Raw genomic sequence first — 24,253 nt, 5'->3', positions numbered from 1 at the left:
TCAGCCACGTAGTAAGTTGGAGGCCAGCTTGGGCTACATAATACAACATCTTAAAAGAAAATAAAGGAAAGAAAGAAAAGTTGAAGTCATATGGAACAGCAAACATTGAGGCCTCATTTCCAACCTGCTTTACTGTTATCATAAGCACTCACTATCATACTTTTCTATCTTGCATACTCTTTGTCTATTCCCCTCTTACGTACGCAAGAAGTAAACACTAGTGCTGCCCTTCACTATGATTCCTTTTTCCCTAAAGATGCACTCAGACACCCCCCTGACAGTACACAGAGGTCCTTCATGCTCCTCAACAAGTCCTCCCCTTGTGTGTATGTGCTTGCTCTCTGTTGACAGATTCTTTGTTGTTTCTAATCTTTCAGTACCATAGCCAATCTTCAAAAAATAGCTTTATCCATATGTTGTAAGAGTGTATTTAGGAAAGATTCCTGGAAGTGAGACTTGGTTCTAAAATGGTCTTTTCTTCCTAGATCCCTGAATCCTTGCTTTTTTACTTATTTATTTAAGTTTATCTTTAGTATTAGATCCAGATAACTCAGTTGCTTCCATTCAACTATCATTGAGAGATTAGTTTTGCTAAAGGGATACTTTGATATTTTCAACAGCCTGCTGGAAAATCTCCAGCAGCCTTTCTTGCCTATTGTATCAGTTCAATGTTAAAAGCCATGTTGTTATCTGCCCAGTTATCATTTCCAAGTTCATCTTCCTAGTCCAAATCATGGCTACATAGGGTACTCCTGCTGTCTAAACAGATACTGCACATTGCTTCCTTAAGCCTTCACCTTTGTCCTGGTCTTTCATTCGACTCTTATTTCCCACACCATGTTTTCTTCTACCAACCACATCCTATTAATTTCTTAGTCTTTCTTGAATGTTCATAGGGATACACACAAACACACAAACACACCATTTCCAAGACCAACCTTTCCAAGAGCATTTATCTAAATCAATTACAGAACTCTGACCTTAAACACATGCCATCATAGGTCTCCAGGCAGCTCACTTCACACAGAGGTTCTAAGTTCTTTGAGGGTGCCTGCACATGATAGTCCCAGTGTGCTCTTCCTGGTGTTTCTTTTGTATGTATAAATTCATCATAAAATGGTTACAGAAGGACTGCTTATTGAGAAAAACCAGCCTTTGGGCTTGACACCCATGTTCCAATGTGGGAAGGGACCCAGAGGGGAACTAAGAAAGCAGGTTTGATGTCTCTAAGACATGCACATGTGCATCCAGGCATGAAGACACACATGGCTGTTCCCTCCTTCCCCACAGCAGGCTGGTTCATATATTCTGTCCATCTGTCCGTTTTAGAAGCAGTTACAGGATTAGTAGCAACAGAAGTAAGTAGAACTCAGAGAGTCCTTTATCCCTCTCAAAGGTCTATGGCACTGATTTCCATGGGCCAGACACTAGAAAGGATTAAGTTGGGGAGACCTGCACTGAGCGATTCTCCAAGAAAGGCCATAATCAGTGTAGCCTAGAAAATGCTAGGTTGGGGGGTAAGGGACTCGTGTTTCAAGTCTAGGTACTTCTTTCTAACTAAAACCTTCTCCCATCTGGAAACAAACAAACAAACAAACAAACGCTCCCTTTCACAGAATTTGTCTCTTCTAACCTCTTATCCAAAATGTGATTTCCTACTCACATAGCAGAAACATCTTTGAATTTCACAGAAAAGGTTGTTGACACCATCTTTTGTGGGGTTACCTCCTTATTATGACTCAGCTTTCAATAGAATTAGAAAGGTAAAGATTAGTTAGCGGCAATGGGACATGAGACAAGCTTCTTGTATAGCCTGACCACAGTTATCTTCTACCCACACTATAAAAAACAGCCTCTGGCCTTATGCTAAGTTCAGACAAATCTTCCTTTTCACTTCATACTGTCCATCTCCTCAAGTCTGAAGTCCAGTCAACAGGTCTTGGGTAGTGACTGTGAATCCTGACTTTCCCAGGGCCCAGACAGAGTTCTCATCCATAACAGTTGACCCAACTGCCAACTCTACTGGGTCACCAGCCTTGACCTTATTTGATCTCTGACTATCAACTGCTGAGACCAGACCACACTTCTTTGGGAGACCTTGTGTCCTCCCTTAACCCACGACATGGCCCTTCCATTTTTTTTCTGCTTCCTCTCCCGCTGCCCATTCCTAACATTCCTGCTTTCTGCTCTTATGTCCTCTGCCCTCCTTCCTCCTCTTTTTACATACTTTCTCTGATCAAACTTGTCCAAACCTATGACTTCAAATTGGTACTCTGTATTGACTGCCCCCAAACTCATGTTTTCCTAGCTGCAGACCTACTTTTCAGCCGCCAACTAGTCTAGTTTGCTTTCTGTTGCTGGATAAACGTCATGACCAAAAGCACCATGGGGAGGAAAGTTTTATTTGTCCTTCAGTAAGGACTCTCACCATTTGGGTCTGAAGAAAGCCTATGATGTTCTGATTTATAAGGAGTTTTGTATAGAATACTGCCTTCTCAGTTTCCACTCACCCTTGTTCCAGAAATGTCCGTCTATTGAAGATATTTATTGAGCCCTTATTGAAAAATTCTGAACTCTGAGCTTTTACTTGGGTTCCAGTTTCAGCAAATGGACTCCCATTATGGAATATTATTTTAAGATGTCTTATATTTGTTTATTCTGAGGAACATTTGTTTTAATGATGCAAAGATGTGTTGTATTCTTTTTTTTTTTTTCTTCGAGACAGGGTTTCTCTGTGTAGCTTTGCACCTTCCTGACTCACTGGTAGCCAGTGCTTGAACTACAGAATCTGCTGCCTCTCCGAGTGCTGGATTAAGCGTCGCACTGCTGCGTTTGTATTCTTTTATGTTGCATTTGTTTAACTCTGTGAAGCTGTGTTACTGTTGCTGTCTAAAACACCTGATGGTCTAATAAAGAGCTGAACGGCCAATAGCAACACTGGAGGAAAGATAGGAGGAGCTGGCAGGCAGAGAGAATAAATAGAAGGAGAAAAAGAGGGATTAGGAAGCAAGAGAGACCAAGGAGTGAGAAAAGAAGGGGTCAGGCACCCAGCCACACAGCCAGACACGGAATAAAAAGGAAAGAAAAGATACACAGAAATAGAGAAAGGTAAAAACCCAGAGGCAAAAGGTAGATGGGATCATTTAAGTTAAGGAAAGCTGGCTAGAAATAAGCCAATCTAAGTCTGGGCATTTATAAGAAAGAATAAGCCTCTGTGCGTGATTTATTTGGGATCTGGGTGGTGGGCCCCCAAAGAGCAAAGAGTAAAAACAACCAACTACAGATTCTAGCTTGTACCCCTGTACCAGAAAACTGCTGGGTCTGCCATCCCCCAGAGCTGAGTGTTTTCTTCAGAGTATTTGCTTTCTAGTGCCCTGTTCTTTCTCACTGTGCTCCAGTGTCTTCACCACAAGCTAATACGTGCAGCCCTTTGAGGGATTTATGAAGACTAAAAACACTACCTTGGCACACAGTGAATGTTCAGTAACTACTGTCACCACCACCACCATCTTTATTACTAAGGTACTCTGTCTCCTGTGCCCATGGACTCTCCCCTTTCTCTTGATGAACTGTGGCATGGAGCTAACTAAGTAGGGGCCCTCCCAGTCATCTCAGCTCCCAAGGGATGGCTCAGTTTGGCCTCACAGACTGGCCCACCAAGACCTGGCTGGGGAAAGTACCTCTCAGTGTCAGGTAACCATAAGCCAGGTTGGCTAAAGCCTGTGCACATTTCCAGTGTTCTTCCCCAAAAATAATCCGAGAAAGGATGAAACACCGAATCAGCTCCTTGTTTGCTTTGGTATTCTGCAGAGAGGGAAAAAAAGGTCATTTTTAGGGAAGGAGGAAAGTCTGGGGTCCCTTACTAGAGGTTAGGACTGCACTGGCCTGGTATCTTTTTTTGGTCATTCTTTCTCATCACACTGAGTCTGGTTGGCTCCACCTTACACATACATCCTGAAATCAAGCTCTTCTCATTTCCACTTTGAGTTCCTCACTCTCATGCACCCCATCGTTATGTGGCTGGACAGACAATACACCCTCCTAATTTGTGCCGCTCTTGTCCTCCACACTCTGTCTTTTATCTCATAGCCAAAGAGCTTTTCCAGAGCACTTCGTCATGGGAAACTTATAACACATAGAAAGTGATCGCGTGCCTTCATTGGTTTCCTGTTTATTGTCATTGTCACTCCTACTCAGGTATATGCTCCATGACTTCGCCTTCTAGTACATTGAAGAAAATCTATATTATTTCATATATTAATATCTCATGGGTAGCTCTAAAAGATATGAGATTAAAAGCAACCACAAAATCATTATCACCAAAACATCAGCAGTGATTTTTTTAATATCAAATAGTGTCATAAACCCAATAGTTTGAAGTTTTTGAGGACTTTTATTGTTGTTTTGTGTTTTGAGACAGAGTCTTACTATGTAGCAGCTAGTCTGGCCTTAAACTTACGATCCTCCTGCCTCTGCCTCTTGAGTGTTGAATGCCACCATGACCAGGTTATCTCTGACAAAAGGAAACAAACAAACAAAAAACCCAAACAAACAAACAAACAAAAACTTTGAAGTACAACTACTTTATAAGTGTGCTCTTCTATCAGAAGTTACTATTTGCTTGTCTTGTTTCCTGAGGCTAGCACACATTCTCCATCACAGCTCCCTCATATGTTAGCTGGAATACTTCCCTGAAATGAAATTCCTCAGGGCTGGTGAGGTAGGTGGCTGAGTAGATTAAGGCACTTGCTGCCTTTTAAAATTGCAAGCCTGGTGATCTAAGGTTCAATCCCTGGATCCCATGTAAAGGTGGAAAGAGAACTGATTCTACAAAGTTGTCCTCTGATCACTATATGCACTGTGATGCATGCATGTGTACACATATACACAATCACCAAGAATAATACATCAAAGTCAGAAAGTTCTGCCACCGACTTTTTTGACTACCCGCTGTACTGGTACAGTTTGTAATGACAGGGCAGGATACACGATCATTCTTTCTCTTTGCCCTACCCACTTTCAGAATAACAAGTTCATTCATGAGCATCGTCCAATGGCGAGCAAGTAGTTTATTATAGTTATTATAAGCTTAAATGCTTTTAAACATTTCATGTGGCAACAATCTTTTAAAAGTATAATTAGCTTAGCTTACTGGCCTGTATATATCAGTCATCCTTTTTATTTTTAATGAAATCCAACGTCTTCACTATAGCCTGCACAGCTCCGCTCAGTGTGACCCTACGCTGATCACCTCCTCCGTTTTCTAACCCTCTCTGTTCTCATCTTTGTCTCACTGCTACAAGCATACTGTCCCAGCTGACCCTGAATCGGGCCGGTGGGTGTCCACTGTGGGCTCCCCTGCCTGAGATGCTCTTTTGAGAACTCTCACTCACTTTCCTTTTGTTCACCTGGGAGGCTGTTCTTGGCTACCTTTCTGACACAGCAACTCACGATTCCTTGCCTGGTTTATTTTGGACTCATGGTGCTCCGGTCTGATACTGCTGTTGGTTTGTTTACTATCTGCCTTCCCAAATAGACTATAACTTCCTTAAGAAGTTTATTCCTGCTGGATGTGATGACTCACACCTTTAATCTTGGCACTCAGGAGGCTGAGGTAGGTGGATCTCTGTGAGTTAGGGGCCAGCCTGGATTACAGAGTGAGTGCCAGGACAGCCAGAGCTATAGAGTGGGAATCTGTCTCAAAAGAAACCAGAAGGGAGGGGTTATCCCTCTCGTTCACTGTTAGAGGACTGTGCACAGAGGAGGTATATTTGTAGCATCCAAGGAATGGACCATCTCTTGTGATAAGGATAAAGATAGAGTAACGGGATGAGCTTTCCAGAGAGCTCTAGAAAAATCACAAACTAGAAATTTATTTAAAATAAGATCTCACAGACAGGCCCGGCGGCGGAGACAAGCAGACGCAGGTAGGCCTGTGGCAGCGGCCCGTGGAGGTAGACGGGCCCAGCGGCAGCAGCCGACAGGGCTATTCAGGCCCAGCGGCAGCCGGCAGAGACATTCAGACCCAGCAGCGGCCCACATAGGTAGACAGACCCGGCGGCGGAGACAAGCAGACGCAGGTAGGCCTGTGGCGGTGACGGGCCCAGCGGCGGCAGCCGACAGGGATATTCAGACCCGGCGGCAGCCGGCAGAGACATTCAGGCCCAGCAGCGGCCCACAGAGGTAGATGGGCCCAGCGGCGGCCCGCTGAGGTAAACGGGCCCGGCAGCAGCGGCTGACAGGGACATTCAGGCCCAGCGGCGGCCCACAGAGGTAGACGGGCCCGGCGGCAGAGACAAGCAGACGCAGGTAGGCCTGTGGCGGCAGCCCGCAGAGGTAGATGGGACCAGCAGCAGCCCGCTGAGGTAGACGTGCCCAGTGGCGGCAGCCGACAGGGCTATTCAGGCCCGGCGGCAGCCAGCAGAGACATTCAGGCCCAGCGGCGGCCCACAGAGGCAGACATACCCAGCGGCAGCTGACAGGGACATATAGGCCCGGCGGCGGACCGCAGAGGTAGACAGGCCCAGGGACGGAGACAAGCAGACACAGCTTGGAACAGGGACGCCCCTAACCCCAACATCTGGGGAAGAAGCTATCTCTGTGGGTCAGAACCAGAACGAATCTGAACACTTCTTCTGAGGACAACCCAGGGCCCAGCTGCTGATCCTGTGAAACCCAACAACTTGGAGGTGTTGGTGAGACTACCCTGCTCAGCTAAAACCCATCTGGGAGAGGATTCAGATGCCTACAGTTTAAAGTCTGAAGAAACAAGATCAGCTGAGGAGTTGACAAATGAACAAAACATGACCTGGGAACACAGAAGAAGGCGCTACCCAGACACCAAACCAGATCACCAGAATCATAAGTATATAATTCACCAATCGAAATTAGTTGCCCCTGAAGAAATAGCCCAATAGCACCAATTTAACCAAGAACCACTACTAAACCAAGACTAAAAATTAGAACAAGAGAGGCACTCTCAGACACAGACACCACCTGCACCGCACAGAGGAAGAGATGAGTAGACGCCAGTGCAAAAATACAGGCAACAACATAAAGACCTACATGGCAACATCAGAACCTAGTGATTCTACACCTGCAAGACTTAAACATACTATGACAGAAGAAACAGAAGAAATCAACCCTAAAAATGACTTTAAGAAGATGATAGAGGCCCTTAAAGAAGAAATAAAACATTCCCTCAATGAGGAAATAAAAACTTTCCTTAAAGAGGAAATGAAAAACCACCTTAAAGAGGAAATAAAAACTTTCCTTAAGGAGGAAATAAAAAACTCCCTTAAAGAGGAAATAAAAACTTCCCTTAAAGAGGAAATGACAAACTCCATTAAAGAGGAAATAAAAAACTCCCTTAAAGAAATGGAAGAAAAAACGAACAAAAAATGGGAAGAAATCAAATCAAGCCAAGAAAAAGCAATTAAACAGATGAAAGAAACATTCCAAGATCTGAAAAATGAATTTGAGACAATAAAGAAAACACATGCTGAGGGAATGCTGGAAATAGAAATCCTGACTAAACGAACAGGAACTACAGAAACAAGCATAACCAACCGATTGCAAGAGATGGAACAGAGAATCTCTGACGCTGAAGACACGATAGAGAAAATAGATTCGTCAGTCAAAGAAAACAATAAAGACAAAAAAGTCCTAACACAAAATGTCCAGGAAATTTGGGACACCATGAAAAGACCAAACCTAAGAATAATAGGGATAGAAGAAGGAGAAGAATACCAACTCAAAGGCACAGAAAATATATTCAACAAAATCATAGAAGAAAACTTTCCTAACCTAAAGAAAGAAATACCTATGAAGATACAAGAAGCTTACAGAACACTGAATAGGCTGGATCCAAAAAAAAAGTCCCCTCGCCACATAATAATCAAAACACTAAACACACAGAATAAAGAAAAAATATTAAGAGCCGCAAAGGAAAAGGACCAAGTAACATATAAAGGCAAACCCATCAGAATAACACCAGACTACTCAATAGAGACCATGAAAGCTAGAAGATCATGGACAAACCTCATGCAGACACTAAGAGACCACGGATGCCAACCCAGACTATTATACCCAGCAAAACTCTCAATCACCATAGGCGGAGTAAACAAAATATTCCAGGATAAAACCAGATTTAATCAATACCTGTCCACAAACCCAGCCCTACAGAAAGCATTAGAAGGGAAAATTCAACCCAAAGAAGTTAAACACATCCATGAAAAATCAAGCAATAGATAATCCTACACCAACATACACCACAGAAGGACAACACAACACAACCAAAAAAATAACAGGAATTAACAATCACTGGTCATTAATATCCATCAATATCAATGGTCTCAACTCACCTATAAAAAGACACAGGCTAACAGAATGGATAAGAAAACAGGACCCATCCATATGCTGCATACAAGAAACACACCTTAACTCCAAAGACAGACACTACCTCCGAGTAAAGGGCTGGGAAAAGGTTTTCCAAGCAAATGGACCTAAGAAACAAGCTGGTGTGGCTATCCTAATATCTAATAAAATAGACTTCAAACTAAAATCAATCAAAAGAGACCAGGATGGACATTACATATTCATCACGGGAAAAATCCACCAAGATGAAGTCTCGATTCTAAACATTTATGCTCCAAATACAAAAGCACCCACATTCATAAAAGAAACACTACTAAAGTTTAAAACACTCATCAAACCCCACACATTAGTAGTGGGAGATTTTAACACACCACTCTCAACAAAAGATAGATCTACCAGACTGAAACTTAACAAAGAAATAAAGACCTAACAGATGTTATGACTCAAATGGACCTAATAGATATCTACAGAATATTCCATCCTAACACAAAAGAATATACCTTCTTCTCAGCACCCATGGAACCTTCTCAAAAATTGACCACATGCTTGGACACAAAACAAATCTCAACAGATACAAAAAAATTGGAATAACCTCCTGTATATTATCAGACCACCATGCCTTAAAGTTAGAACTCAATAACAACAAAAATTATAGAAAACCCAAAAACTCATGGAAACTGAATAATGCCCACCTGAAACATCAATGGGTCAAGGAAGAAATAAAAACAGAAATTAAAGAGTTCCTAGAATTCAATGAAAATGAAAGTACAAAATACCCAAACTTATGGGACACTATGAAAGCAGTGCTAAGAGGAAAATTCATAGCTCTAAATGCACACATAAAGAAGATGGAGCAATCCCATACCAATGAATTAACAGCACAACTGAAAGCTCTAGAACAAAAAGAAACAAACTCACCCAGGAGAAATAGACTCCAGGAAATAATCAAATTGAGGGCTGAAATCAACGAAATAGAAAACAAGAGAACAATACAAAAAATCAATGAAACAAAGAGTTGGTTCTTTGAAAAAATCAACAAGATAGACAAACCACTAGCCAAATTAACCAAAAGGCAAAGAGAGAGCACCCAAATTCACAAAATCAGAAATGAAAAGGGAGACATAACAACAGACAATGAGGAAATCCAGAGAATCATCAGATCATACTTCAAACACCTGTACTCCACAAAAATGGAAAACCAGGAAGAAATGGACAACTTTCTGGATAAATACCACATACCAAAATTAAATCAAGACCAGATAAACCATTTAAATAGACCAATAACCCCTAAAGAAATAGAAACAGTCATCAAAAGTCTCCCAACCAAAAAAAGCCCAGGACCAGATGGTTTCAGTGCAGAATTCTACCAGACTTTCAAAGAAGAACTAATACCAATCCTCTTCAAAGTGTTCCACACAATAGAAACAGAAGGAACACTACCAAACTCTTTTTATGAGGCTACAATTACCCTGATACCCAAACCACACAAAGATGCAACAAAGAAAGAGAACTACAGACCAATCTCCCTCATGAACATTGATGCAAAAATACTCAACAAAATACTGGCAAACCGAATCCAAGAATACATCAAAACAATCATCCATCATGATCAAGTAGGATTCATCCCAGGGATGCAAGGATGGTTCAACATACGGAAATCAGTCAATGTAATACACCATATAAACAAACTGAAAGAAAAAAACCACATGATCATCTCCTTAGATGCTGAAAAAGCCTTTGACAAAATCCAGCACCCCTTCATGATAAAGGTCTTAGAAAGATTAGGAATACAAGGAACATTTCTAAACATAATAAAAGCAATTTATAGCAAGCCAACAGCAAACATCAAATTAAATGGAGAGAAACTCAAAGCGATACCACTAAATTCAGGAACAAGACAAGGCTGTCCACTCTCCCCATATTTATTCAATATAGTACTAGAAGTTCTAGCTAGAGCAATAAGACAACAAAGGAGATCAAAGGGATACAAATTGGCAAGGAAGAAGTCAAACTTTCACTATTTGCAGACGATATGATAGTATACATAAGTGACCCCAAAAACTCTACCAGGGAACTTCTACAGCTGATAAACTCCTTCAGTAAAGTGGCAGGATACAAGATTAACTCAAAAAAATCAGTAGCCCTCCTATAAACAAATGATAAAAGGGCTGAGAAAGAAGTCAGAGAAACATCACCCTTTACAATAGCCACAAATAATATAAAAAACCTTGGGATAACACTAACTAAACAAGTGAAAGACCTTTTTGATAAGAACTTTAAATCTCTAAAGAAAGAAATTGAAGAAGATATCAGAAAATGGAAGGATCTCCCATGCTCATGGATAGGTAGGATTAACATAGTAAAAATGGCAATTTTACCAAAAGTAATCTACAGATTCAATGCAATCCCCATCAAAATCCCAACACAATTCTTCACAGACTTGGAAAGAAAAATACTCAACTTTATATGGAAAAACAAAAGACCCAGGATAGCTAAAAGAATCCTATACGATAAAGCAACCCTTGGAGGCATCACCATCCTGGACCTCAAACTCTACTATAGAGCTATAGTAATAAAAACAGCTTGGTACTGGTATAAAAAACCGACATACGGACCAATGGAATCGAATTGAAGACCCTGACATTAATTCATGCACATATGAACACCTGGTTTTTGACAAAGGAGCCAAAACTATACAATGGAACAAAAAAAGTATCTTCAACAAATGGTGCTGGCATAACTGGATGTCAATATGTAAAAGATTACAAATAGATCCATATCTGTCACCATGCACAAAACTCAAGTCCAAGTGGATCAAAGACCTAAACATAAATCCAGTTACACTAAACTTAATAGAAAAGAAAGTAGGAAGCACTCTTGAACGCATTGGCACCGGAGACCATTTCCTAAATAAAACACCGACAGCACAGACCCTGAGCACAACCATTAATAAATGGGACCTCTCGAAACTGAGAAGCTTTTGCAGGGCAAAAGACACAGTCAGTAAGACAAAAAGAGAGCCAACAGATTGGGAAAAGATCTTCACCAACCCCACATCTGACAGAGGATTGATCTCCACAATATATAAAGAACTCAAGAAACTAGACATCAAAGCACTGAACAGTCCAATTAAAAAATGGACTAAAGAGCTAAACAGAGAATTCACAAAACAAGAACTACAAATGGCTGAAAGACATTTAAAGAAATGCTCAACATCCTTAATCATCAGAGAAATGCAAATCAAAACGACTCTGAGATACCACCTTACACCTGTCAGAATGGCTACGATCAAAAACACCAATGACAACCAATGTTGGAGAGGATGTGGAGCAAGGGAACACTCCTCCACTGTTGGTGGGAATGTAAACTTGTACAACCACTGTGGAAATCAGTATGGCGGTTTCTCAGAAAATTAGGAATCGAACTACCTCAAGACCCAGCCATCCCACTCTTGGGCATCTACCCAAGGAATGCTGATTTATACCATAAAGATACATGCTCAGCTATGTTCATAGCAGCACTATTTGTAATAGCCAGAACCTGGAAACAACCTAGATGCCCATCAACGGAAGAATGGATGAAAAAAATGTGGTACATATACACAATGGAGTACTACTCAGCAGAGAAAAACAATGAAAGCATGAAATTTGCAGGCAAATGGATGGAACTAGAAAAAACCATCCTGAGTGAGGTAACCCAAACCCAGAAAGACAGTTATGATATGTACTCACTCATTGGTGGATTCTAGATATAAAATAAAGAACAATCAGACCACAACCCATAGAACCATAGAGGCTATATATATAGCATGGAGGTCCCTAGGACGACTGTGGCATATAATAAATTTCAGTTTTACTCAATTATTAAAAAAAAATAGCCAAATGAATGGAAACATATGAACTATGAACCAAAGGCTGAGGGGCTCCCAGCTGGATCAGGCCCTCTGAATAGGTGAGACAGTTGATTGGCTTGATCAGTTTGGGAGGCATCTAGGCAGTGGGACCAAGTCCTGTGCTCATTGCCTGAGTTGGCTGTCTGAAACCTGGAGCTTATGCAGGGACACTTGGCTTAGTCTGGGAGGAAGGGACTGGACCTCCCTGGACTGAGTCTACCAAGTTGATCACAGTCCTCAGGGGAGGACTTGTCCTGGAGGAGGTGGGAATGGAGGGTGGGCTGGGGGTAAGGGGAGGGCGTGGGAGGGGGGAGAATAGGGGAACCCATGGCTGATATGTAGAACTGAATGATATTGTAAAATAAAAAATATATATCACAAAAAAAAAAAATCACAAACTAATGCTGGGCGGTGGTGGCGCAGGCCTTTAATCCCAGCACTCGGGAGGCAGAGGCAGGAGGATCTCTGTGAGTTCGAGGCCAGCCTGGTCTCCAAAGTGAGTTCCAGGAAAGGCGCAAAGCAACACAAAGAAACCTTGTCTCGAAAAACCAAAATAAATAAATAAATCACAAACTACACATTTGTGCTGTCATGAATTCCAGTGACTTTACATAGTCATCCAGTGGTGACAGTGGTCATTAACTCCAGATGTCAATTTCCAGGTCAAGTGAAAAGAGCACTTTAAAGACTCAAAAGCTGAAGTTCCAGCCCTGCTGTGATGTTTGCTGGCTACGTTGTTGTTTGGGGGAAGTCACCCAAACCCCAGCTTCCCTTCCTGAAATTTGGAAGCCTGTACCACCAATCTCAAAGAGTTATTGAAAGAAGAGAATTAGTTCATGTTCACATGGTGCAAATTTGTTAAGTCATCTAATTATATCCCACTTAAAATACAGTAATGCTTCATATGGGTCCACAGTCCACCTCCTCCCAACTCCTGCATTTCCTACCTTAGCTAGGTACTTCACCTCCTTCTTATGATGCAAGCCCCGCATTTCCCAATGCTTTAAAAATATCCAGTCAGCATTTTGGAGAGTTCATCATAGGCTAACCATAGCAAACATTAAGTTCTGTGTATATAACAAAGTGCCGGAAAACTGTCAGAAGGGGGAGTCCAGACTCTGAGCTCTGAGTCGGGCTGGCTGGTCCTTAACAGTATGTACCCCTCCCACACTCCTTGTCTTAGGGAAGAAGAGACAACTAGAATGGGCTTAAGCCATTCCACCGATGTTGTTTACAGTAGTATCCTGTCCTTCATGGCAGAGTGACTTTTAACTCCCAAGATATAAATATCGCCACTATCTGAACTGGACACAGTTTCAAACCTTAAAACCTCTACTTGCTATGCTGGTTAGTCTATTGTCAACTTGACACAAGCCTAGAGTCACCTGAGTCAAGTGAGGAACTGCTCAGATGAGGCTGGCCCCTTGTGCATGTCTACGGAACATTTTCTTGACTGCTGATTGGTGCAGGAGGGCTCTGACCCTTTTCTGTGGGCAGAATAGTCATAGGTAGGAGGGTCTGGGCTTTATAAGAAAGCGAGCTGAGCACGAGCCAGAAAGAGCAGGCAAGAAAGCATCTTTTCTCCCTGGTTCCTGCCTGTGCCCCTGCATGAGTTGACTTCCCTCAGTGATGGACTGTAGTCTGCAAATGTAAGGCAAATAAGCCCTTTCCTCTCCAAGTTGCTCTTGGTCATGGTGCTTATTGAAGCAATATAAAGCAAAGAAGTACACTTTCACGGTGTGGAAGATGGGACCTTTTTGCCTATAGAATGATATTTCCAGAATGCATGTGTGAACTGAAGAAGATCCAGGTTGTGACAGTTGTGTCCTGAAGTTCTCTGGACAGCTTGCAAAGGAAGATTTGCAGACATCCATTAGAGAGATATCAACACTGGTTGCCACAAAGGTCCTTCTCAGCCTTCCCTGAGCCCTCTTCCCGCTTTCCTCACATGTACTTTAGAATCATCTTTTGACGGTGAATGGCCAGAGTCAGTGTATGAACCTCTCTGTTGATAAATCAGAATCTGGGAGCAGGCTGGTGGCTGTGTCCTAATAAGGAAAGTCAATGTGTTGCTGTCTCAAGATCCTAGATTTTGAACTCTTTTGTTTATACACCTGTTCAGAAATCAGAATTCCCAAGTCCTTGACTCAGCTTTAGAAATGCATGTACCTTCATGGATGCTCACCTCCACTGCTTTCTGTACTTTGGTTTATGGCTGCGTCTACTGTGGTCATGACATCCTTCCTATATCACCTGTCTGCTTGACTACTACGTTCCTGACCTCCTGCCTTACCATCCTGAGCCTCTTCTTACCCAAGAATCACTTTGAAATTTTGATATAAGGGATAAGAGACTTTTAAAGGTCAGGCTAACCAAAAAGCAACTGAATGTGGCAAACACTGAATTTTTTAGTTACAAGCTTGGTTAAAAGTTAAAAGCATGAGCCCTCTTGTGAGGAACAGACACCAAAATGGACAGAGAACTGGAGGGTAGACTGGCTCCTCAACTATGCTCTGCTATATTTTCTTCAAGTTACAACACACAATGGATTCCTCACATGCTTCATTCTGCAGTCAAGGCAGGCTATATCATATTGTGTACACACTTTTAAATGGCAACCCAAACCCAGTAAATATTTTGTTTGCTTTACCATTTTTTCCTTAACGAGCTGACCGACTTTCTCCTGGGACTCAGCTAATTGCTGTTTTGGAAGAGCCATCCCTTTTTTCTGGACTGTAGTGTCTTCTTCAGTCTCTCTATACTGACAGATAGTAAACAAGTCATCAGTGTGTTGTGCTGGGTTCCTGTTTTGCTGTGACCTGTTGGCATAAGAGGGCATGCATCAGGATTCTCAAAAAAGACAAAAGAGAAGGCTAAAGTATCCTCAGCTGGAGGATATGAACTTGCTTTCCATCTTAGTTAGGGTTTCTATTGCTGTGAAGAGACACCATGACCACAGCAACTCTTATAAAGAAAAGCATTTAATAGAGGTTGGCTTAGAGTTTCAGAGGTTTAGTCCATTATTGTCATGGTGGCATGTGGGTAGATATGGTCCTAAAGAAGGAGCTCAGAGTTCTACATCTTGATCTGTAGGCAGCAGAAGTGGCTGCCACACTAGGCCTTGCTTGGGCCTATAAGACCTCAAAGCCCGCCTCCAAAGTGACACACTTCCTCCAACAAGGCCACACCCACTCCGACAAGGCCAAAACCTCCTAATAGTGCCACTTCCAGTGGGCCAAGCACTCAAACACAAGAGTTTATGGGGGCCATTCCTATTCAAACCACCACACTTTCTAAGTTCAATTTGAAATAAAGATACACAGTAAACTCACACTACTCTAAGGACCTAGCATCTACGCAGCAATTCAGTAGCTCGAAGAAAACATCTGGTAAACTTGTCACCTTGCAGTAGAGTCAAAGCTCCTCTGCCTACGAACCACGTAAACCTAAATAAGTGGTATTTAACTGACTTCTCCATAAAGGCAGGTTAATGTGAATGCCTGCCTAATACAATTAGGACTAAAGGAGGTCATCCCTATCAACCCCTGTGTACAGTGAGCAGCATTTTGCAAATGCTTCTTTAATGCTTGCTATTATTCCTGCTATTGGCCCCATGACTCGGCTTCTTCCTACAAAATGAGAGTGTTGAGTTAGAAGATCTTGAAGACCCTAAAATTTAGATCCAAGCCAGGCAAAGGAATGGATACAATGAAATAGGAGATAGGGAATAACATTTTGAGGATAGACTAACTTCACAGGTCCTCTTTTATAAATCTCAAAATCTTCCATGCGTAATTTGTAATTTAACCAAAGAGAATGCAGCTTTTGGCAAGAGAAAAGCCACATGCTAGGTCAAGTGTGTGTGCCTCTTTTGTTGTGTTAGAAACCAATTCAGTAAGAAAGAACCAAGTTGAGAATTCTCGCCCCACACACCATATATACATTAGCATACAATATAAATAAATCCCTAGCTTCAAGGTTAATAGCAATTGTGAAAGAAGTAACTGGAAGTGTATTCATAGAGAAAAGAGATAAACATATCCTAATACCACCAGAAAAAAATGAAAATGATCTGGAATAAACAGAATTCCAACATCTTAAGAGCAATGATAAATAATCAGAAATGTCTTCCATAGGAATCATCTTTGTATTCACAATGCTTTTTTGGATTCTAGACAATGCAAAGTTTTAAAAATAAAGTTTGTCTTTCTTAAGCAGTGGTAGTGGACTATGCCTATAATGCCAGAAGGCTAAACCACAAGAATTATGAGTTCAAGGCAAATATGGGCTACAAAATGATCTTATCAAAACAACAACAAAACTATCCTTTCACACTAACTACTTGGGCAATGTATATTTGCTGTTCTTTTCAATGGGGAATTGAGAAAGGTATGATGGGAAGATAAATGTTGTGTTATCTTTAACACCAAGTTTGAAAAGTTATATAAAACCCACTCAGAGTAGTCTTCCAAATAACATGCCCAGAGACAAGCAGATGTGCCAGGTCATGTGGATAGAGCAGCATTTCTTCAGACCAAGGAAGAATGACCTTCCCACAGATGAGCTTGCTTTTAGTTAGAGCAAGAGAAAGCCTGGTGATAGGATTTGACTGGAAGGCAAGTGATAAACTGGGTTCTTATCTAGGTGTGACCTTGTTGGAGGAAGTGTGTCATTGTGAGGGCAGGCTTTGAGGTCTCCTTCTCCTGCCTGCAGATCGAGATGTACAGCTCTTAGCTCCTTCTCCAGCACCATGTCTGCCTGCCAGCTACCATGCTTCCTACCATGACAATAATGGACTAAACCTCTGAACTGTAAGTCAGCCCCAATTAAGTGTTTTTCTTTTTAAGAGTTGCCATGGTCATGGGGGTCTCTTCACAGCAATAAAATCCTAACTAAGACACTACATAATGACAAGTGAGATCTCTCAGGAAAGTCAGAATAAAAGGAATCAGCAAGGCAAGTGAAGCCTCCCTAGACTTGTGACTCATTCCATCTGTTCAAATAATAAATATAAACCCTGATTGGTAATATAGTTAAAGAATGATCATTTCCAGTATGCTATATTGTGAACTCTACATTTTAAAAAGATTTATTTACTTTTATTTTATGGGTGTTTTGTATAGGTAGAGTTTTCCTGTGCCAGCAGCCACTCTTGAATAACCACTTAGAGTCTTAATATTAATTATAAATGCTCAGCCAATAGCTCAGGCTTATTTGTAACTAGCCCTTACAACTTAAATTAACCCATTTCTATTAATCTATATGCTGCTCCAAGGCTCGTGGCATTTACCTCTCTGACATGTTTTGCTCCCTCCCCATCTAACTGGTGACTCTTCTGACTCTGCTTTTCTTCTTCCCAGCATTCTCTGTTTGGCTCTCCCCTAACCTTATCCTTTCTAGCTATTGGCCAGTCAGCTTCTTTATTAAACCAATCACAGTGACATATATTCACATAGTGTAAGTAATATTTAATATTCCACAGTTTTGCCTGTATTGTGTCTATGCACCTTGTGTGTGCAGTGCCTATGGAGGCCAAAAGAAGGTTTGGATCCCCTGGAACTGGAGTTAATAGACAGTTATTAGCTGCCATGTGGCTGCTAGGAATTGAACTTCAGTCCTCTGGATGCATAGAGTGTGCTTTTAACTGCTGAGTCATCTCTCTCAGAGATAAATACAGAATAAAAAATATAGAACACTAAATTTTTAAGTCCATTTTATAGTTGCATAACATTTAACCTTATATTTTATGATATATAATCTTCAATAAGGTAACCACTAGCCACAGATGGCTATTATGAACATGAAATATAACTAGTTAGAATTAAAATATTTCCAAAAATGTAATAATAGGCTGAATTTTGATGACACACTTTGAAAAAATAGTGTAAAATATTTAGCAATTAGTATAAAATATTTAGCAGTTATACATAATATTTTAAGTATACTAAAATAAATAGCATTAAAATTAAATATACCTACTTTTGTTTACTTTTTGTTTTGTTTTGTTTTTCGAGACAGGGTTTCTCTATGTAGCTTTGCGCCTTTTTCCTGGAACTCACTTGGTAGCCCAGGCTGGTGTCGAATTCACAGAGATCAGCCTGGCTCTGCCTCCCGAGTGCTGGGATTAAAGGCGTGTGCCACCACCGCGGCTTTTGTTTACTTTTTATTATGGCTATCAGAAAAATTTAAATGCCAGAGTGGTTGATAGCTGTTGTCTCTGTTGTTTTTCCTACACACTGGAATAAAGCAGTGGTTTTCATCCAAGGCTGATTCTGCCCCCTGGGGCCATTTGGCAATGTCTGAAGATATTTTGTTTGTCACAGATGTGGGGCAGTGCTACTTGCATATAGTGGGTAAAAGCAAGGTATACTTCTAAATCTCCCTGACAAAGAGTTATCCAACTCAAAATGCCAATAGTGCCAAGAGTAAGAGATCACCATATGGAGAAATGGTTAACGGTTAAAAGTAGACAAGCTGGATTAAATACCACTAACTAGCTGTGCAACTTTGGATAAACTGCCTAACCTCTCTTTGACTTGTGATCACCATCTATGCAGTGCAGTAATGATGGTAGAGACGGCACATCCCTACAGAGTCGTGATAGGACAGGCACACAGAACCTGCTCAATAAGGATTGCTTACGAGGATGGAGAAGTTCTCATTAGGACTGGAGAGATGTCTCCGTTGCTAGGACCATTTACTGCTCTTCCAGAAGACACAAGTTCAGTCCCCAGCACTCACGTCAGGTGGTTGACAACTATCTGTAACTCTAGCACCAGGGTACCCAATACCCTCTCTTCTGGCTTCCACATGTATCAGCGCCCACATGCACATACCCCTCTTTCGTGCACATATCCCACATAAACAATTTAAAATAGTAAAAATTTTTAAATGCCTTTATTTATCCATTGCCTCTTTGTTTCATGAAATCTTACTCTGATTTTGTTATGTTTATCTCACTGGATTTACTAGAGTTGTTATTATGTTGCTTTATTTGTATAAACTTGAACATTTTCGTAAATTAGGAAAATACAGTTGTCATCCATCTTTCAGAAGTTGTAGACACAAATGGATGTTATTCCATAATGTTATTAACATACAGCACAGCTGTGGACCTTTCTCTTCTATGGAAAGTTTTGCTCAGGCTCTCCTTAAAGAGGCAAGGCCACCCTTTCTGGTGAGTGAGCATCATGTCCATGTCCTGCCAGTACTTACAGATGGAAGCAGAAGTCCCAGTCGGTGTCATTGTTAACAGTTGGAATGCGGATGGGGTTGGCTTGCATCTTCCTACCAAGAATCACAAGTGAGGTCAGTTTTTGGGGAAAGGGCTTGGACGTTTATTCCCTCTGCTAGATCATACTAACTTTAAATTAAAACTACTAAATACAAATCTACAAATAGTTTATGCAGACCCACATGCAGAAACTCCAAAGAAGACGAAATTGAAGGTGCTCATCAGAGTTCATTTCTTTTTCCCAATTTCTACTCTATATCATGCCTTCAAAGTTATTTTAAAAACATTTCCTACATGACACATCTTTTACATTTACTGGCTCATCCATACTATGGTGACCTATTCAACTCAAATACTGTTTGGCAGCGCTAAGGGAAAGCGAAACCAAAAAGTAATCAGTTTTCATCAGTAAAGCCTACAGTGTTTTGGTTAATCCTCCCCTTTCCAGGATCCATGCCACTATTTAATAGAAAGTTCTAGTTAAGAGGCTAAAACTCAAGTGCCTACTTAGGCTGCTGTTGTTAGCTGTTGACAAAGGCGGACCTCATAGGAGGGTCGGGGGAGTGGTTGATGAAGAATATGTAAAATGCATTTCTCAAGGCTATCCCTAACCCTTAAATGCGTGCGCGCGCGCGCGCGCACACACACACACACACACACACACACACACACACACACACACACACTTTACTGAACATTGACACCCTCCAAATCGCTCCCTGAAGAATATTGCCTTTGCTTTCCTTGACCCAGGCTCCAGAACACTCAACTACACACACATGGGATGGGCAGAAGGACTGACTCTCCTTTCTAAACAATCCTACACGCCATTCCCATGCAGCTACACAGGGCCGTGAATTAGGACTTGGCACTTGGCTCCCCCGGGGGGACAAATCTCTTGCTGTTTCTCCGCGGGGTTTTCTACTGTTGCTTCCTAGAGGTGGACCCTCTCGGGGACTTGGCCCCATCTTCCCCGCCTGGGTTCAGACGCCCTGCCCTGGAAGCTGGTGAGCACCTTTGGCTCCCCCGACCCGGAAATGCCTTCCTGGCTTCCCTCACCTGGCTAAGCAGTGAGGATCTCTGCTGCCTCCTGTCAGTGTCCCCGCCAGCCAGGTCTTGTCCTGAAGCAAGGAAGCTAAGCTTCTGAACTTGGAGACAATGCGTTGTCATGGGGACGGACACCTCTTAGCAATGACATCAGGAGTCATGGCAACGCGGTATACTTCCGGCCTGCAGCTCCGAGGGCACAGGTTACCTCTCCAGGGCCACTCTGAAGCCTTGCTGCTGTGAACAATCCTGTGGTGTCTGTCGCACAGGGACATTACTTCTCAAGGACGAAGGAGAAAAGGATAAATCCCATGGAAGAAAGGAAGGCGCTCCAGGGCTCAGGAGGCTGATAGTTTTAAAACTGCTACGTCTACGAGCATTTTCAGCTATGATCCTTGGCTAGTCAGTCCAGCCTTTTCCTGAAGTACCCTGAACTCCACCAGTCTCTGGTGTTCTGGGTCTCTAGACCTCGGAGAACAGGCTCCTGTGGCTACTGGCGGTGTTTGGATCGTCGGTGCTACCTCTCTGCCTAAGGTTGGAGTCAGGCTTGTTGAAGAAAACAGTTCAGGAAGTAAAGATTTAGCAATAGCCCAGTAGCCGTCAAATGGTTACGTTCCAGGGAGAAAGACATATTCAGCAAACACCACATAGCCCTAAATCATGCAGCTTTGTCCCACAAGGTCACAAAGCATATGGTAGCACTACAAAGATGTGGGATATGTTTGAAAGTGATAGAATGAGCCCTATTATGCACTGGGTCCTTGACAATTGAACAGGTAAGTCCCTCCTGTATCAAAAAGAAAGGCTGGGTAGAAAAAGAAGATCACCGAGATTTTGTACGTTTTGCATTCTTACCCATCTGGGGTGGAAATTTATCATTGACACTAGAATGTCAAGGAAGCCCTTTCAAAGTTGGGGGACTTAAATGAGCTTTCTTTCACAGAGAATAAAAGCTAGATGGTAGCCGGGCGGTGGTGGTGCACGCCTTTAATCCCAGCACTCGGGAGGCAGAGGCAGGCGGATCTCTGTGAGTTCGAGGCCAGCCTGGGCTACCAAGTGAGTTCCAGGAAAGGCGCAAAGCTACGCAGAGAAACCCTGTCTTGAAAAAGCCAAAAAAAAAAAAAAAAAAAAAAAGCTAGATGGTATGTAAACACAAAATTTAAATCTGTACCCTCAAGCTCCTGAGCCCAAAATTTAGAAAGATCTCACTGTGCCTATTCTCTGGTTCCTAAGAGAACCTTCAGTATGAAACAATTGTCAGAGTGATAAACTTGGTTTCAAGATGTCAGGGTTGCAGTTTTGACTCTGGCTTGGTGTGGGTATCAGTTTTCTTGACTACACTATAAATGTCTATGTACCCCCTTGCTCTCTAAAGTTTCTCTGGTTCTAGAATTCTGTGAGGATTTTTTTTTGTGGCCCCATGGCTGATATTTGACATTTATGGGGATTAAAAGAAAGAATCTAATACTTATTTCCCTTAATAAAGTTGGGCACCATCAAATCGGATTTTTTTAGTGTTTTTACGATACTAAAATTGTTGCTAAGCCTTTGATGGTGCCCAATCATGTTAGTGTGGTAGCAGAATTGACACCGAATTCCCCTTCCTAAAGCTGACACTGATTCTACCTCCATTTAATTAGCCCTGAGCGGAAAGCAAGCTGCTCTTATCTGTAAAGTTATAAGGCAAACTCAGACAACCTTTCAGCCTCAACGTTCCAAATCTCTGATACTTTTTCTTCCCATGCCATCTTAACCCTGCCCCTCCAAAGTGAATTTTAGTAATAATGTGCGACTTAGATTTCTTTGCTAACTCTGGAATGTTGTTAGTCTCCATAGTTAGGTCTTGTATGCCCACTCACGATCTCTCCCTTAGTCCCAAGGTGGACACCAACACTCTCAGAACTTCAAAGGGAGAAGCAGGATTGAAGCAAAATTTGAGGACAGCTTGGGCTATGCAGCAAGTATCACATTAGCCATTGTAAGACCTTGTCTCCAATAATGAAAGGAAAAAGAAAGAAAGCTAGAGCGAAAGCATGTGTAGAGACTTTGTAGAGAAAAGAAAGTGTATAGAGAGAGCTCTTTGAGCTTTTATGACCCAAATCTAATGTGATTACCTTCAAAGGATTCCAATCCTAGGAACTATGAAATATAAGAACAAGAAAATCCAAACAAGTATTTTTGGAAGTTTTGGAAGTATTTTTTTTTTTCTTCCTTTCTGGACAGAATTAGATGTTCTCCTAGTTAGATTCAGCTGTCAGCCCGACACTGCCCAGTTATGTCAAGAAGTTTCCATCCAAGGATTGTCTCCATCAGATTGGCTCGTGGAGCACTTTCTAATTGATGTGCGAGGGCCTAACCGAGTGTGGGTGGTACCATCCCTGGGCAGATGGGCCTGGGCCACATAAGAAATGTAGCTGGACACGAGCTTGGGAGCAAGCCAATAAGCAACATCCCTCCACGGTTTCTGTGTCCGTTTCCTGCCCTGGTTGAGCTCCTGCCATGACTTCCCAGTGACGGACTCTTTGCTGTCAGATGAAAAAACCCTTTCCTCCCCAAGATGCTTTTGGTTATGTTGCTTATCACAGCAGCAAAAAGCGAACCGTTAGTCCTGATGTCTTCTGTCTTGGTCAGTGCTCCATTGCTGTGAAGAGACACCATGACCTCGGCAACTCTTAAGAAGGGAAGCGTTGCATTGAGGCTTGCTTACACTTTCAGGGGTTTAGTCCATTGTTACCGTGGCGGGGAGCATGGCAGCATGAGTGCAGACACGGTGCTGGAGAAGTAGCTGAGGGTTCTACATCTGGATCCTCAGGAGCAGGAAAGGAGAAACCGGGCCTGGCTTGGGCTCTTAAAACCTCAAAACCCACCAACACTTCCTCCAATAAGGCACACTTCTTAATCCTTTCAAATAGTACCACTCCCTGCTAGCCAAGCATTCAAATCTATGAGCCCATGGGGGCCGTTCTTAGTCAAAGCACCACCCCTTAGTTCACTCTGAGCTTCCACATTTATCCTGCCCCACAATCTCATCACAGCACTAACCTTACCTTATTAGCACCTTGGTTTGCTATGGATCCATCCAGCTGCCTCAACAGACATATCTAATGAATGTGCATGTATGTACCAGACGCCTGTTATTTGAAGCACTGACAGAATGTGTCAGTCCGTGTGGTGATATTGTGTTCCCCAAAATATAGTGCACCCTAATAAACTTATCTGGGGTCAGAGAACAGAATAGCCACAATATTAAACACAGAGGTTAGGTGGTGGTAGCATATGCCTTTAATCCTAGTATTCCAAAGACAGAGATCTGTCTGGATTTCTGTGAGTTCAAAGCCACACTGGAAACAGCCAGGCATGGTGACACATGCCTTTAATCCCAGGAAGTGATGGCAGGAAGCAGAAAGGTATTTAAGGCATGAGGACCAGGAACTAGAGCTGGTTAAGCTTTTTAGGCTTTTGAGCAGCAGTTCAACTGAGATTCATTTGGATGAGGACACAGAAGCTTCCAGTCTGAGGAAACAGGATCAGCTGAGGAATTGGCAAGGTGAGGTGGCTGTGGTTTGCTCTGCTTCTCTGATCTTCCAGCATTCACCCCAATAACTGGCAACAGGTTTGATTTTATTAATAAGAACTTTTAAGATTCCTGCTACATCAGGCGCCCAACGTTTGTGGTACAAATTCAAGAAAAAGCTACTTGCCTG

General features: G+C 42.2%; 1 protein-coding gene across 1 annotated transcript in view; it reads right to left on the bottom strand.

Annotated features, from left to right (window-relative positions):
• Ttc23l (tetratricopeptide repeat domain 23 like) overlaps positions 1–20,689 on the bottom strand; it is a 74,639-nt gene extending 53,950 nt beyond the window's left edge. Inside the window, 4 exon segments of the mRNA XM_028895065.2 lie at positions 3,681–3,804; positions 14,919–15,087; positions 19,484–19,555; positions 20,562–20,689. Of these exon segments, the coding sequence (XP_028750898.1) occupies positions 3,681–3,804; positions 14,919–15,087; positions 19,484–19,551 (361 nt within the window). The 5' untranslated portion in view covers positions 19,552–19,555; positions 20,562–20,689.
• Between the last annotated feature and the right edge of the window lie 3,564 nt (positions 20,690–24,253).

This window comes from Peromyscus leucopus, chromosome 11 (assembly GCF_004664715.2).
Source record: "Peromyscus leucopus breed LL Stock chromosome 11, UCI_PerLeu_2.1, whole genome shotgun sequence".
Taxonomy (NCBI): domain Eukaryota; kingdom Metazoa; phylum Chordata; class Mammalia; order Rodentia; family Cricetidae; genus Peromyscus; species Peromyscus leucopus.
Note: the sequence above shows the minus strand (reverse complement) of the source record. Positions and strands in the feature narration are given on the sequence as shown.